The sequence below is a fragment of the Pararge aegeria genome, chromosome 27, assembly GCF_905163445.1.
Source record: "Pararge aegeria chromosome 27, ilParAegt1.1, whole genome shotgun sequence".
NCBI lineage: Eukaryota > Metazoa > Arthropoda > Insecta > Lepidoptera > Nymphalidae > Pararge > Pararge aegeria.
The window spans coordinates 5,501,296-5,517,487 of record NC_053206.1 but is presented as its reverse complement, the minus strand read 5'-3'; the positions used below and the strand labels follow the sequence as shown (position 1 = coordinate 5,517,487).

Sequence of the window (16,192 nt, the reverse complement as noted above, 5' to 3'; positions counted from 1 at the left end):
GCCCCAAAGTAAGCGTAGCTTGTGTTATGGGTACTAAGATGACTGATGAATATTATTATGAATAATATACATAAATACTTATAATATACGGTATATATAATACCTTGTCTGACGATGTCCCGTCCGGGGGTCCGTGAACTCTTACGTCCCCGGAGGCAGGAGTCACTAGGGGTGCGCCTGGGGACCTTGGCGGGGGCGTTAGGGTTGGCTCTCCTGAAAAAAAAACATGGAACAAATAATTATCTAATTTGTTCAATTTATATCGTACTACTAAAGTATTTTAACATCAATAATTTTTTTTTTATTCCTCGACAAGTTAGCCCCCGACTGCGATCTCACCTGATTGTAAAGTGATGATGCAGTCTAAGATGGTAGCGGGCTAACCGGTTAGGGAGTATGGTAGTCAAACCCCTAATCGGTTCCTACGCGACATCGCTCCGGGACTAGACGGGACGGGCTAGGGTGGTATCTAGCCACGACCAAAGCCTCCCACCGGACCAGACCAGAGAAAATTCAAAAATTATAAGACAAATATATATATTTTTATTAATTTGGTGTCTACAATATCAAAAAAATATTTCGTTGATATTAATTGCAAATTATATATTTCAAAATATATTTCCCGCGGAAATGCTCGCCGGGTGTCATGGCCGCGGTCGTGGCGTCATAGGTAAATTAGAGTTATGAAAATAAATAAGTACAAATCTCACTAAGAATATAAATAAAAATACGTTTTCCTTTATACATGAATCGTATGATATAAGATAAAAACAATAATTCAGCGATTCTTTGCCGCATTAGGCATTATGCCTACAATTAGAGAAACTAGAAGAATGACTGCGCATTTTTATTATTATCTACACTTTTATGTATCGTAAAGTAGGTGCCCCATTTTCGCGTGCCTTCTCATAGCCTCCGTGGCGCAATTGGTTAGCGCGTTCGGCTGTTAACCGAAAGGTTGGTGGTTCAAGCCCACCCGGGGGCGAATCCTTTTTTTTTTTTAATTATTTTGTAATTTTTTTCAAAAAATTTCATTAGTTGTCTTTTTATTCAAAAATGTTTGTGAAACTGTATAAAAAATTCAAATCTGTTTAACAAGAACTACATCGGATCTACCGTTTTGGGTTACCTTTTGTTTATGAAGTAGCTACGAGAGTATTTCGGTTTTTTTTTCAAATAGGTTTAACAACTAGGTATATCTAATCAATCGTGTCGGTTAACATTAGTTTATAAAGTTGCCATTTTGATAACAATGCTATTATAAAAAAAAATAAAAGCGAGCAAAATATTCATTGGGGATATGAATTTCTTCTTGTCATTTTATTTACAGTTAAATTAGGTCTAATAAGTCGGATACATCGTGTGCAGTAGCCAACAAATCAAGGCATGCTGGCAATCGGGAAGTCCTTTTTAGATATCGAAAGACTCCAACGTGAAGTAAAATATACCTATTTGTGCTGATATTAGAGTCGAAAATTGTAATACTGATTTTTGTATTGCGAACCGGCAGCTGTGAAGTTTACACGAATTAAAGCGCTAAACCGATGTACATAAGTTAAATTTTATTCTGACGTTAAAGTATTTACTCATAAACTTTTCTTCCTTTGATATTTTATCTACATTTTATTCGAAACTTGTTGTCTCGGACTTTATTAATGAAAAACCGTACTAATGTTATAAATGCGAAAGTGTCTTAAATTTTTTTTATGACGCTACCAGTTAGCTCTTGTCTGCAAATTGGTGGTAAGTGATGATGCAGTCTGAGATGGTAGCGAGCTAACCTGTTAAGAAGTAAGGCAGTCATATTTAAACCGTACCCCTAATCGGTTTCAACGCGACATCGTACCGGAACGCTTACTAGCTTAGCAGCACGTCTTTGCCGGTAGTGTGGTATCTAGCTACGGCCGAAGTCTCCCTATGAAGTTATTTGCAATTCATATATCACGCAATTATTCGTTACACAAAACTATAAGTTTCATAACAAACTATTTTAGTTTTAAAAATTAGAAATCATTAAACATTATTACAGTCCACAGTAATATAGGAAGCGGTGGTAGTCCGATCGGCTCGACTTCAAGTTACTTGCTCGCGCTATTTGCTCAAGTTACTCGCTCGCTAGCTCGTGCAAGTAACTTAATCAAGTTACTAGGACAAGTAACTCAAGCGAGTTACTTGCACCAGCAATTTGAGCAAGTATCTAGAGCATGTTACTCACGCCAGTGACTAGGGCAAGTACCTTGAGCGAGTAACTTGAGCGAGTAACTTGAGCAAGTTACTCACGCCTGTGACTCGGGCAAGTAACTCGAGCGAGTAACTTGAACCAGTAACTTGAGCAAATAACTCGCCCTAGTCACTTGCACCAGTAACTTGAGCGAGTAACTCGAATCAGCAACTTGAGCAAGTAACTCGCGCTAGTGACTAACTAGCACGCGTTACTTCCGCAAGTTATTCGCTCAAGTTACTTGCTTAAGTTACTCGCCCGAGTTACTTGCTCAAGTTACTCGCTTGAGTTAATTGCCCTAGTCACTGGCGCAAGCTACTCGTGGCTAGTGACTCTGGCAAGCAACTCGCGCTAGTGACATGAGCGAGTAGCTCGCTCTAGTAACTCATGCAAGTAACTTGAACCAGTAACTTGAGCAAGTAACTCGCGCTAGTGACTAGGCAAGCAACTCGAGCGAGTAACTTGAGCGGGTTACTTGCTCATTGCGTCAATGTTATCACATTTGTCGAAACACAGAAATATTTGTAAGTGGCCCAAGATCGATACTGTGCTGGTGACTCTGCCTTTACAATGCCTTAAAGAGCAAATCAAACAGTAGGTTTATCCGACCGGTGGCCACCGGTTAGCATAACTAACATTGGATAATAATAGTTAAAACCCGCCATCCCGTGTTAGAGGGGCTTTGCGGTTTGCTAATCGTCGATGATGATAATTTTCTTACCGTATATAGGAGGCGTGGACGGTGCAGTGGCAGTCAGTACAACGCTCAGCGGCTGGTGTTGCTTCTGTAATCATAAGTCAAAGTCAAAGTCAAAACTTTTACCAAACAAGCAGACACTTTTCGGTCGATTGGCGCAGTGGGCAGCGACCCTGCTTTCTGAGTCCAAGGCCGTGGGTTCGATTCCCACAACGGGAAAACGTTTGTGTGATGAACATGAATGTTTTTTAGTGTCTGGGTGTTTATCTGTATATTATAAGTATTTATGTATATTATTTACCAAAAAATATACATCAGTCATCTTAGTACCCATAACAAGCTACGCTTACTTTGGGGCTAGATGGCGATATGTGTATTGTTGTAGTATATTTATTGATTATTTATTATTTATTTACTTATTATAACTTTTGATGAGCTCTATGGCACAGCGGTGACAGTTGCGTGCATAGAGGGTATGCACAGGGTATACAGATGATATAAAATGAAGTAATTATCCAGTACTAGTTATAAAAAACTTAAGGATAGGCATTGTAAGAGCTATAAAAAGCCTACCCTCAAGTTTTTATAACTCGTACTGGAAATTTTCTTCATCTGTATTTTTCATCGTTATTTTATATCATCTGCATACCCTGTGCATACCCTGTATGCACGCCACTGAGCGGTGAGCGCTGTATTGAATGAATAATATACACAAATTCTTATAATATACATATAAACACCCAGATACTGAAGAACATTCATGTTCGTCACACAAAGATTTTCCAGTTGTGGGAATCGAACCCACAGCCTTGGACTCAGAAAGCGAGGTCGCTGCCCACTGCGCCTGCGGCCGTCAGTAATTTAAGCAATTAAATATAACTTTCTTCAACGATGTAGGAAAACATCGCGAAGAAACATGCATGCCTGAGAGTTCACCGTAATGTTCTCAAAGGCGTGTGTCCACCACTCCGCACTGGGCCAGCGTGGTGGACTACAACCTACGTGCTTCTCACTGTGGGCGGAGGCCCGTGCTCTGTAGTGGGCCGGTAATGGGTTGATATGATTTTGATAAGACATTATAATGGTGTTTTAACTGAACCCGTGCAACTTCGTTTGCACCAAATCGGTTATTACCGGAAAACACAAATAAAATGACATTTTCTAAAAATTACATGAAAATCATTTGAGCCGATTCCGAGATTCCAATTATATATATACAAGAATTGCTCGATTAAAGATATAAGATAAGATAAGATAAGATAAATAAATAAATAAAAACTAGTCGAACGCAGTGGTTGCTTGTTAAAAATAACAAAATTAAAGTGAACCCATATCTATATAAGTATATATAAGCGTAACAAACAAACTTACATTGACATTTATAATATTAGTAGGGATTTAAATAAATACATATAAACACTAAGACACTGAAAAACATTAATGTTCATAACACAAACATTTTCCAGTTGTGGGAATAGAACCCACGGCCTTGGGACTCAGTAACACTGCGCCAATCAGGAGTTGTTTTTGAAGGGAGCTGTTTACTGAAAAGGATCCAAAAACTTTACCTACGTGATAACAAACACGGACGCATTCATTGAGTTATATTTATATAGAGAATACGTGTGTAGATATTTAATATTTTAAATTTTTATTTTACAACGAAACTATATTACACTACTAGCGGACCCTCGCGACTTCGTCCGCGTATGAGTCAATCGAGAAGCTAGAAATGATGCGATGCTAGTAACACAATCATCGTTGCTAGCTACGTACCTACCAGTGGCGTGCACTTCATACATGCACAAAAGCACTGCATACCCTAAAATTGAAATATTGCCCGTATAAGAGGAGGATTTTTGCCATTTTATGCAATTCTCCTGTTGAATGCATACCCTGGTAAAAAACCCAGTGCACGCCACTGGTACCTACTATTATTTTACTGCGGGTCGTGCAATCGAATCTTCAAAACTAAATTTGGCTACGCTAGTCATATCCGTGCACACTCGAGACGATAAAGCCAAGGTGTCGCCGTTGACGGATACGTCATGGAGGACATCATCATCATCATCATCATCATCATCATTTTACGTGGTATACTGAGTTAGTAAGTTATCATTATTTCAGTTGTTACAAACATACATCGATACATCCACTCTCACAAACTTTCGCATTATTAATATTAAGTAGTATGGTACGCATGTATTCGATCGTTGTCCCATATGCCTCGCTACTTGCTGTTATTTGTGAAGAGTTATGTCCTTTATCTCCGACAATATTTATCAGATCTTCATTAAAATTAGACACTACATTTTTAATAGTATACACTTTAAAATAAAAAAATAAAAATTATTAAAATCGTTTCAAATTTAACGGAGCTAGAGCTATGAAGTAAAATTGATAAAAATTTTCATCCCGTTTCACGGAGGAAACTTCTTTTTATCGGGAGATAAAAGATATCCAATATCTTGACCCGGATATCAGCTACCAATATACCAAATTTTATTTAAATCCGTTCAGTAGTAAATAAAAATATGTTTTGGACTCAGTATCGATTATAAAGCATCCCTCGGTCAAAATTTTCAAAATATATTAAATGTACAGAAATCTTCCAGTTACAATCTTAATATATATAAATCTCTTGTCACGATGTTTGTCCGCGATGGACTCCTAAACTACTTAACCGATTTTAAATTAAATTGGCACACCGTGAGCAGTCTGGTCCAACTTAAGAGATAGGATAGCTTAGGTCTTTAATTATAGACGCAATTTTATTTTATTGCAAATTATTTGTCTATAATTAATTGACAGTCACATGTTATATATATATAATACTACTATACTAATTTAAGGCTTAGCGATACTGAATGCTTTTAAAACAAAATCAAACGCAGACGAAGTCGCGGGCAACAGCTAGTTTTATTATAAATATAGATATCATAAAATATTGTCGTACATAAGTCTAGTAAACACTCGAAACAGACTCAAAAGTTTTATCTACTCGTTTAAGTAAACCCATAAAAACTACATTTGTTATATTCAATGGGAAGCACCAGTTAACAGTAATTGATTGTAAAATTAGTACGAGAATTAATACAGATAGCTTGCAACTCTATAAAACTCAATGGCCGCGACGAGGTTTCCGAGTAAAAAAACTGACATAATTTCGTTTTAGCTAAGCTGATAACTTTATCAGTTTCGCTTTACACTAAATGTTGGTATTTATCAACGCGTAATATATATATACAATATGAATGTGAGTGATAAAAATAACGATAGATAACGTAAATCGCACTGGATCATAAAGTAAACAATTTTAGTAAATATTTGTAATTTTATAAGCGATTGATAAAACGCTTCCGATCCGCTATTGGTTGATTGATTATTTAAAAAAAGAACGTAAAAAAAATATTAAAAACAAATGGGATGATAAATAAATAAAAATTATACAGATCTACCTATTTTTTGAAGTTATAGTTTTGGCGCGTTAGGGAATAATTATGAGAGTAAATTTTTACGACGCGCCCACCGTCACATAAAAACGACACCCTGTAGTTAGCTATAAGGTTTGACAGTGTACACTTTCAATTGTCAAAGTCTGCGGGCTCATTCCGGTGATTTAATTGATTCAATTGTACTAAAATCTCAAATTTTAATGTTGAGTGAAACTTGGTTTTCCGATAACTAACTGTCTATTAGTGCTCCAGTTTTAGTCCGCGAAAAGCAGGAGACTGTGTATGGTGTAATTTATAATTTCTTCAATCATTATAATCCACACCAAACAATTCGGCAATTTAATGTCACTTTTTTTATTCTTTATTGCTTTTATAAGTGAATATTAGTAAAACACTATTTTTAACACTCCTGATATTTTTAAATCTCTTTTTATTATTTAAACTACTTAAAAAATTGCTCTGTCTATGACCTCCGTGTGTCTGTATGTGCGGATCCCGTATCTCGTGGTCACGATAACGAGCGAAATACTTCACTTATCGAGTTGGTTTTTTTATAGGCTTCAGTATTTTGAGGAATAGAAGCCTATTAATTTTCACGGCATAATTAGATGTAGTTTAATTATAACTTACAAATTATCTCCATTTTATTTTAATTAATGAGATTTTTATTTTAATTTTGCCCTTAAGCTACTATTTACTACGTGAGAATGGCCAACTATAAATGGAATAGAAAAACCTTCATAACATCTTTAACATGGCAGTGATATCTCACCCAGCGAAGAGGAAGCGCTGTGCCCAGCTGTGGGATTTTAAAATAAGCCAAACAGTGTTAGCGATGATGACAGTGAAAATATAAATAAATTGAAATCTTACCTTCAAATAATTGGGGGTAGACGTGTGGAATTGATAGTCCGGAGCTCGCAGCGCGGGGGAGGAGGGGGTAGCGGTAGGGGTGGAGGCCTCGATCGCTGGAGAGGAACTCATACTGATTTGTTTGTCAGATCATTGTTCAAAACCTACAATAACTCCATTGAACGAAGAGAACATAAATGTTGGTGTGATACAATAACTCCCGTTAACTATGCAATACACACGTTAGTGTGTTACAATAAATTTGTTAACGGTACAATACATAAGTTATTGTGATACGATAACTTTTGTAACGCTACTTTAGATACCAGTTATTTTGGTTAAATGAATTAAACAATTTAAGTTGATGTTGTACTTTAATTTGATTGTATTTCAAGATACAATTCATCAGTTATTTTGATAACTTGGTTAATGTTACAATACATCAAAATAAGTTTTTTTGTTTATTAAAACTTCGTTTAATTTAATAAATATTTATTGAGTATGGTATTAATAATAATAATATATAAATTAAATATTGCAAAAATATAATATAGCAAAGATATTACACCTTTTATTATTTATTTTCGTTTTAAAGTAGGAAGTGTTTTATTTTTTTTTACAAAGTAAATAATTTACATAAGCGGTACCAGCTTCAATATTTAATTATTTTTTTATCTAGAATTTGAAAAATATTTATTTATTTAAATATAAATTCAATATTTAGTAATATTATTGCTTTTAGGGAGGTGCACTTTTATTTTTAATAGAAAATATGATTTTATTATATAATAATTATCAAATATTGCAATTTAGTTTTTGTAGCGTATTTGTATTGTAGTAGGGTGCGTATTTTTTTTTATTTCATTTATAATAGGAAATATATTTTATATAATTCTTATATTATTTCAATAAGTGCCTACAAAAGCAGTGTATTTACAGAATTATTACTAGATTATTTATATATTTATTATCACGTATAAGACACTGGGTTTTTTTTTTTTACAGAAAGAGAATTATAATTTTTTTTACACGTTTAATTTACAGATTTCGATCTGGAATGGCATAGTGGAATAAGGGGGTGTTCGTACATGAGGTTTTCTTTTTTTTTTTTAAATATTATTTACAAAATATTATTTTAATTATGATGCATCTTAGCTGTTAAACCGGCAGTGTGGTAGTAAGTAGTAGCTTTCTTTTTTGGAATGTGGTAAAGGTTTCGGGGGAAAGGAATGGGTACGGCGTCACCTGAAAATTTAAAAAATTACTTTTAAGATATATATAATATACTAGCTGTTGCCCGTCTTCGTCTGCGTTAGATTTTGTTTTTAAAGTATTCAGTATCGCTAAGCCTTAAATGAGTATAGTTGTATATACATATAACATGTGACTGTCAATTAATTATAGACAAATAATTTGCAATAAAATAAAATTGCGACTATAATTAAAGATCTAAGCTATCCTATCTCTTAAGTTGGACCAGACTGCTCACGGTGTGCCAATTTAATTTTAAATCGGTCCAGTAGTTTAGGAGTCCATCGCGGACAAACATCGTGACAGGAGATTTATATATATTACTAGCTGTTGCCCGCGACTTCGTCTGCGTTAGATTTTGTTTTTAAAGTATTGAGTATCGCTAAGCCTTAAATGAGTATAGTAGTATATATATACATAACATGTGACTGTCAATTAATTATAGACAAATAATTTGCAATAAAATAAAATTGCGACTATAATTAAAGATCTAAGCTATCCTATCTCTTAAGTTGGAGCAGACTGCTCACGGTGTGCCAATTAAATTTAAAATCGGTTAAGTAGTTTAGGAGTCCATCGCGGACAAACATCGTGACAGGAGATTTATATATATTAAGATAATATATATAGCACCATTGAAATTAAGGAATGTAATCAAACTAAAGACGAGAAATATTTTAGTCACTTTCAACCCATTACCAGCCCACTGCTGTGCGGTACACACAATCCGCTCTCGGCAATTCCGGAGGCAACATCTTTTTGTTTGTTTGTTTGCACCCTATATGCTCAGAAAGTACTGCACCGATTTTAACTTTTTCTTTACCAAAATAAAGCTAAACTATCACGAAGTAACATCGACTATAGTTTTATCAAAAAAAAGAATAAGAAATCCTTTAGAAAATTGCAATAGTTACCCAAAGCAACAAAATTTTACCTATAAAATTCATTAAAAAGTTATTTTTTCAAAACTACACCCGATTTTTTTAACATGAATGTTCAAGTTGAAAATTTGCTCCAAAAACAAACGCCGACGGAGTCGCGGGCAAAAGCTAGTTCCTATAAAATTAATTAAAATGTTCTTTTTTAAAAACTTCACCTGATTTGTTTTAAACACGAATGTTCAAGTTGAAAATTTGCTTCAAAAACAAACGCCGACGGAGTTGCGGGCAAAAGCTAGTTCCTATAAAAATAATTAAAATGTTCTTTTTTAAAAACTACACCCGATTTTTTTTTACATGAATGCTCAAGTTGAAAATTTGCTTCAAAAACAAACGCCGACGGAGTCGCGGGCAAAATCTAGTTTTTAAAAACTACACCCGAATTTTTTTTACATGAATGCTCAAGTTGAAAATTTGCTTCAAAAACAAACGCCGACGGAGTCGCGGGCAAAATCTAGTTTTTAAAAACTACACCCGATTTTTTTTTACATGAATGCTCAAGTTGAAAAATTTGCTTCAAAAACAAACGCCGACAGAGTCGCGGTCAAAAGCTAGTATATTATGTACTTATTTTATTTATTTTTTAAAGCTTTTTGACTCTGGCTCTGGATGGCAGATTGGCGCACTGGGCAGTGACCCTGCTTTCTGAGTCATGAGTCTGTGGGTTCGATTCCCACAACTGGAAAATGCTTGTGTGATTAACATGAATGTTTTTCAGTGTCTGTGTGTTATAAGTATTTATTTATATTATACTAGAGGTCCCTCGCGACTTCGTCCTTGAAAAGTCAACCATAAAAGCTAGACATGCGCTGTCCCAGGCCTTTTTAGAACTTATTTCTAGAAAAGGGAACAACTTTACGCAGCGCTCATAGCGTAAGCTCTCAAAGGTAAAAAAAAAACCGATTTTGAAATATTCTTCATTGGTGCTATGCTTCTATTAGTCTTAGCGTGATGATATATACTTTATGGCCTTTTATGATAGATGGGCTATCCAAACTCGTACCTAAATAAACCATCCGTTTAGTTGCAGTATAGAAAAATAACTTAGATTCCGACTGCAGCGCTATCTGTCGGGCTGATGTGTGAATCTAAACCATCAAGAATGCCACCCAAACGCATACCAAAATATTCATTCAAATCGGTCCAGCCGTTTAGGAGGAGTTCAGGGACATACACACGCACACAAGAAATATATATATAAAGATATTCGTAGAAATATTCATCAGCTATCTTATTACCCATAGCACAAGCTATCCTTACTTTAGGGCTAGATAGCGATGTGTTTTGTATAGTTATTATTATACTAGCGTACCCAGGGCTAGATTTTGCTTTATTTTATTTAAACAATAAACTTACATCATTAAATTTTTAATTTAAGTCTTATAATATATTAAAACATTTATTTCTCTCCGTATTCATTATCTTCTATTCTCTTCTCGGGCGGGTGAAGATCATTATCTACACCCATGTACACGCAACAATAGAATATCATCATAGTAAATAAATGCTGTATTTGACAGTTTGACAGTTCAAAAATAGGAGTGCTCCGATCGTCACCAAACTTAACAGGGTTACTCGCCAGGTCAATCCTGAGATTCCCTGAAAGTTTAATTGAAATCGGTCCAGCCGTTTCGGAGCCTATACGGAACATACCCATACACTTTCTCTTTTATATATAAAAGAAGTTTGTATTCCACTCTGTTTATTAAAACATTGCCATTCGCACAACCGTGCGCTAAGAATTCCTCTTTATTTTCTCCTATGGAAAATCCTGCCCATCAATCATGAAGTTTACAAACTAGATAACAATGTATGGTCATCAAACAAAAACACCTTTTTCCATCTGGTACGGTTACATATCAACGAGAACTAATTTCTTTATTATTCCACTACATATTAGCCCTTGACTGCAATCTCACCTGGTGAGTAAGGTGATGATGCAGTCTGAGATGGTAGCGGAGTAAGGCATCCTTAAATTACGCGAGGTCTTTTTTTTAATTTACTGTCCCTCCCTCCCCTACCCTCCTTCATCCTCCACATTGGCTTGCAAAGGAATTTGTAGCAGAGTAAGTATAAGTAAGTATAAGTAAGTAAAATGGCATAAAATGGCAAAATCCTCCTCCGTTGCCAGTTATATGAAAATGTTAGGGTATGCAGTGCTTTTGTGCATGTATGAAGTGCACGCCACTGCTCCTCCTACTGGTGAGATGTCGTAAGATTTTATTCAACCCCCTCCCCTATCCACGATCTCACGTGAGATTTTTCAATATTTGGGTTTCTTCCGAAAACGGGTTGGGTGGTTTCCCATTCCGGGACCTACTTGTTAAATTAACAGCGTTGCGCCAGAAAGGACGTCAAAAATTTTACTTTTTTTTTCATCCCACTACAAGTTAGCCCTTGACTACCATCTCACCTGGTGGTAAGTAGTGACGCAGTTTAAGATAGTAGCGGGCTAACCTGTTAGGCAGTAGGTTAGTCATATCCCTAATCGGTTTCTACGCGACATCGCACCCGAATGCTAAATCGCTTAGCGGCACGTGTTTGATCTTTTTAGCCACGGCCCTTTGCCAATCAAAAATACAACTTGTAATTAAATTAAACAAAAAGTTAATATAAAATAAAAGTTGAAACAAAAAAGAAACACTTAAAAAATAATATTTATATTATTTCCCTAAAGATTATGTGGAATAGTGCTTAATAATTTTATTTTTAAAAACATTTATCCTCTTGTTAAAAATGTCAATATTACGATTACTTGTTAAGTTAAGTTACTGTAAGTACTATCAGTTAAGTTTGTCCATCAAAATACTCTATTCTTGTCAATGGTTTGGCAAACCTATTCCAAAGTCATGAGCTCAAAAAATACTCAATTTTAGAACACAATCGCCAACCCTATTTCAAAGTTATTAGCATAAGAAAATACTCTATTTTAGACAACAGTTGGCAACCCTATTCTAAAGTGATTAGCACAAGAAAATACTCTATTTTGAACAACAGTTGGCAACCCTATTCTAAAGTGATTAGCACAAGAAAATACTCTATTTTGAACAACAGTTGGCAACCCTATTCCAAAGCGATTAGCAATCCACCAAAATTTGTATGATAATAATTTGACACTGACCTATAAATGGGCTTATTTGGGTTAATTAACCTAAAGAGTACAAAAACATTTGGTTATGATTCAAGAAATTAGTATAACAGCTCTAAACTATAAAGAAGGTTAACTTGAGTATATATATTATAACCACCCTATACCTACCACATACCGATAACCACTATATATCCCTACCCTACTTTAATATTATAACAATGTAAGTTTGTTACGCTTTTACGCAAAAACTACTTAACCGATCCTCATGAAACTTTGTACACATATTCTTGGAAGTGTTACAAGTAATATAAGATACTTTTTATCCCGACATTAAGCTCTGTTCCTTTGGGAGCGGGGATGAGTGTTTGACGATTTTACACCATAACTCTGACAAATTATAACCAATTTAAATAATTATTTTTGTACTATAGAGGTTATAATACATGTGTTTATATTTGCCCGAACTTTGTGTAGATCTACATCTATCTAGATATGGTTTGAGACAGAGGATAGAACTCATCAGCAGACAGCAGCTACCCCTCATTAAGGGTAAGCGATACTGAATACTTTAAAAACAAAATCAAATGCAGACAAAGTCGCAGGCTACAGCTAGTATATCATATTTGAATGCAGATCAATAGGTCCTAATTTAAATCTGAAACTCTTGTAGCTATAGGTTTAAGTTGGTGAACCCAGTTATCTCTTGCACCTTAAATTATCTACAATCTAGTATATTGGAATAATTGATACTCAATTTTGAGTCAAATTAAATCCTATGTATCGTTTTAAAAAACACAGATAACCTTAAACAGGTTGGGTCATACTTCATTTGAATTGAATAGCTATTTTTTTTGCAAATGTTTTATTTATGAGTAGCAAGGCACACTTTGTTGATGTTAATTTTGTTTTTTATCAATACAAGGTGCGGTATTTGGATGTAACAAATACTGCCCCTTTGGCACACAATTCTAAATATTGGATAGAAGCAGGTGCCCTTTGTGGAATTCCATGAAAATGAAGCTTGATTTGCTATACTCCGCAAAAAGCAGGAGAATTACAGATTCTCCTGCTGTCGTAATTTATAATTTTCTCAAACTTTATACTCAGCAAACAATGTGATGTCCACACAAATTTCACTCAGACACTGGAGCGTCTTTAAGAGATGTTGACTTTACAATGAATCATTATTAAGTGTTAGTTTAGAAACCTCTTTCTTAACCTCTTTAGCAACCTGTCTCTTGCCAAGTATCTTTCCTTCCGAGAATAATATTTAAATAGCAAAAATATGCAAACAAAATTATGAAAACGAAGTACCTTGAGATTTTTGGCACATCCCAGTAATCAAACCCAATTATTCTGTAGTAATTATATGCAGTTTAACATGGTAACTATTTGACCACAGGGGCAATCAACAGACATATATTCATATGTACTCAATATAACAAACAACTACTTTAACACAGCAATATGACTTTTAAAGTAATATTTTTTGTTTTCTTTTTCATTCCTGTTGACCTATTAGCAAAATAACATCTCCTTTATTTCCTAATTCTGTAGCAAACCTGAGCTAATTGTTTATGTTTACCAAGCAATTAGTGCAATGTTTCTAAACTCTAAATCCCTGATTCTTAAATCTATGTCCATTTGGAAAGTGTAAAACATATATAATTAATAATAAATAAATATACAACAAAAATACACACATAGCTATCTAGCCCGAAAGAAAGTGTAGCTTGTGTTATGGATACAAACAGGACTGTGAATATTTTTATGCATAATCTATTGTATAAATACTTATATTATACAGGTAAACACCCAGACACTGAAAAACATTCATATTTATCAAAAAGTTTCCAGTTTTGGAATGGAACCCACAGCCTTGGACTCAGAAAGCAGCCGTCGCTGCTGTCTATGTCTCTCAATAATATACTGGTGTGGTTGTTTAATGGCCCACTATTATAATATTGTGGTAGGTGTATGTATCCCTAATATATTATAGTGACGTTGGTCAATGATTCTTTCTAATATACTAGTTTGGTAGAGGTATTTGTGATATTTAAAAGAGTGGTAGATCTATATGTCTCTATATGTGTCTATTTTTCACTACAATAATAGTAAGATAAGTATATCCTTCTTTATTTAATGTATTGTGAGGTAGTTCTATGTCTCTCTGATATAGTATAAAAATTAAGCTTATCTTGCTATACTCCGCAAAAAGCAGGAGAATATTTATTTTTTATTTATACTCTTTATTTGTACACCACTCAGAAAAACGAGACAAAAAAAAAGAACAAACACATGAAGAATGAAGCAGGATACAAAAGGCGACCTTACCGCTAAGTAGCGATCTCTGCTAGGCAACCTTAGGATTAGGAAAACTAAAAAGAAAACGAATAGGTTGGGTACACTATTTAATACATACATACGAATATCTACATACTAATACATAAACCAGACTACACAAATACAAAAATACTATTGATAATTAATATAAAAAATAAATATCGGTACAATCTCACTAATCCGGCACTATTAAAAACCGGAGGGTGCCGGATTATTGGAATGTTCGGATTACTGGATTATACTGAAAAAATCATAGGTAATAAATAAAATAAAGCATTTCATACAGATAATAAATGTATATAATGTATTAAATTAACATGTAGGTAGATATGTAATTAACTAGTTTTGAAATATTCCTTAATTGAGGTCTGACTGAGGTTAGACTGCTAGTCGACGACGCAGCGACCAAGCACACAGGTATAGAGGGGTGAGTGATGCGTGGGCGGAGGGTGCCGGATTATTGGACATGCCGATCTATCGAAGTGCCGGATTAGTGAGATTGTACTGTACTAATTCATATAATACAATATGTAGAGTGTAATTTATAATTTCTTCAATCTTTATACTCCACACCAAACAGATCTTTGGCAATTTACCCTCTAAGCATGTTTTGCTCCAAAACTGGAGCATCATCAGTCAATGCTGACTTTGACTTGACCTAAGATCTGTTTGGTGTGGAGTATAAAGATTGAAGTAAATTACACAATACAGATTCTCCTGCTTTTCGCGGAGTATAGCAAATGAAGCTTAATTTTCATAATATATCAAGGAATTCCGCAAAGTAACGCCTGCTTCTGTCCAATATGTCTCCCTGATATAAAAGTGTGGAAGACTTGTTTCTCTCCAATATACTAGTGTGGTAGGTCATGTCTCTCTCATATTGATTATAATTGTTTTTAAAAAACAATAGAATAGTATTAACTATTAACTTAATAATTGATGAATGAACAAAAGAAAACAGTTTTAGTGTGTTTTATTTTTCATAGTAATTGATAGTCATATATTCAAATATTTATGTACTTTTTAACTTTTAATTAAATAGGGTGTGGAATTTTGTTTAAGATATTTAGTATCAGTCTACAATGTTGTAGAACAGTAGCAAATAACTATGCCTACAGATTGGATTTTTATAACAGACTAAGGTAGTCTGTCTATATATTTCTTTAAAAAAAAGCCAAGAAATAACATAATATTATCTATATTTTTATGTTATAACTTCTTATTGGAATCTTGTATTAACTATAGTGCATACAAACCTCCTTAATACCTGTGACCTAATACCCTAATACCTTCGCTTAATTGGATTAAAAATAAACACTTTGACTATGGATCGACATTTAAAAA

The 16,192-nt window shown here is 34.4% G+C and overlaps 1 protein-coding gene and 1 non-coding gene across 4 annotated transcripts in view; one reads left to right on the top strand and one right to left on the bottom strand.

Annotated features, from left to right (window-relative positions):
- Positions 1-7,679, bottom strand: part of LOC120635619 (oxysterol-binding protein-related protein 8) — a 65,473-nt gene extending 57,794 nt beyond the window's left edge. For all 3 annotated transcript variants that reach the window (XM_039906643.1, XM_039906644.1, XM_039906645.1), the window contains exons 1-3: positions 7,247-7,679; positions 2,943-3,006; positions 104-213 (exon numbers count right to left, since the gene is read on the bottom strand). In XM_039906643.1, coding sequence (XP_039762577.1) covers positions 104-213; positions 2,943-3,006; positions 7,247-7,357 — 285 coding nt within the window. In that variant the 5' untranslated portion in view covers positions 7,358-7,679. The remainder of the gene's footprint in view (positions 1-103; positions 214-2,942; positions 3,007-7,246) is intronic.
- Trnan-guu lies at positions 912-985 on the top strand. The gene has a single exon. It is a non-coding gene; the product is annotated as a tRNA-Asn (tRNA).
- Positions 7,680-16,192: the final 8,513 nt, after the last annotated feature.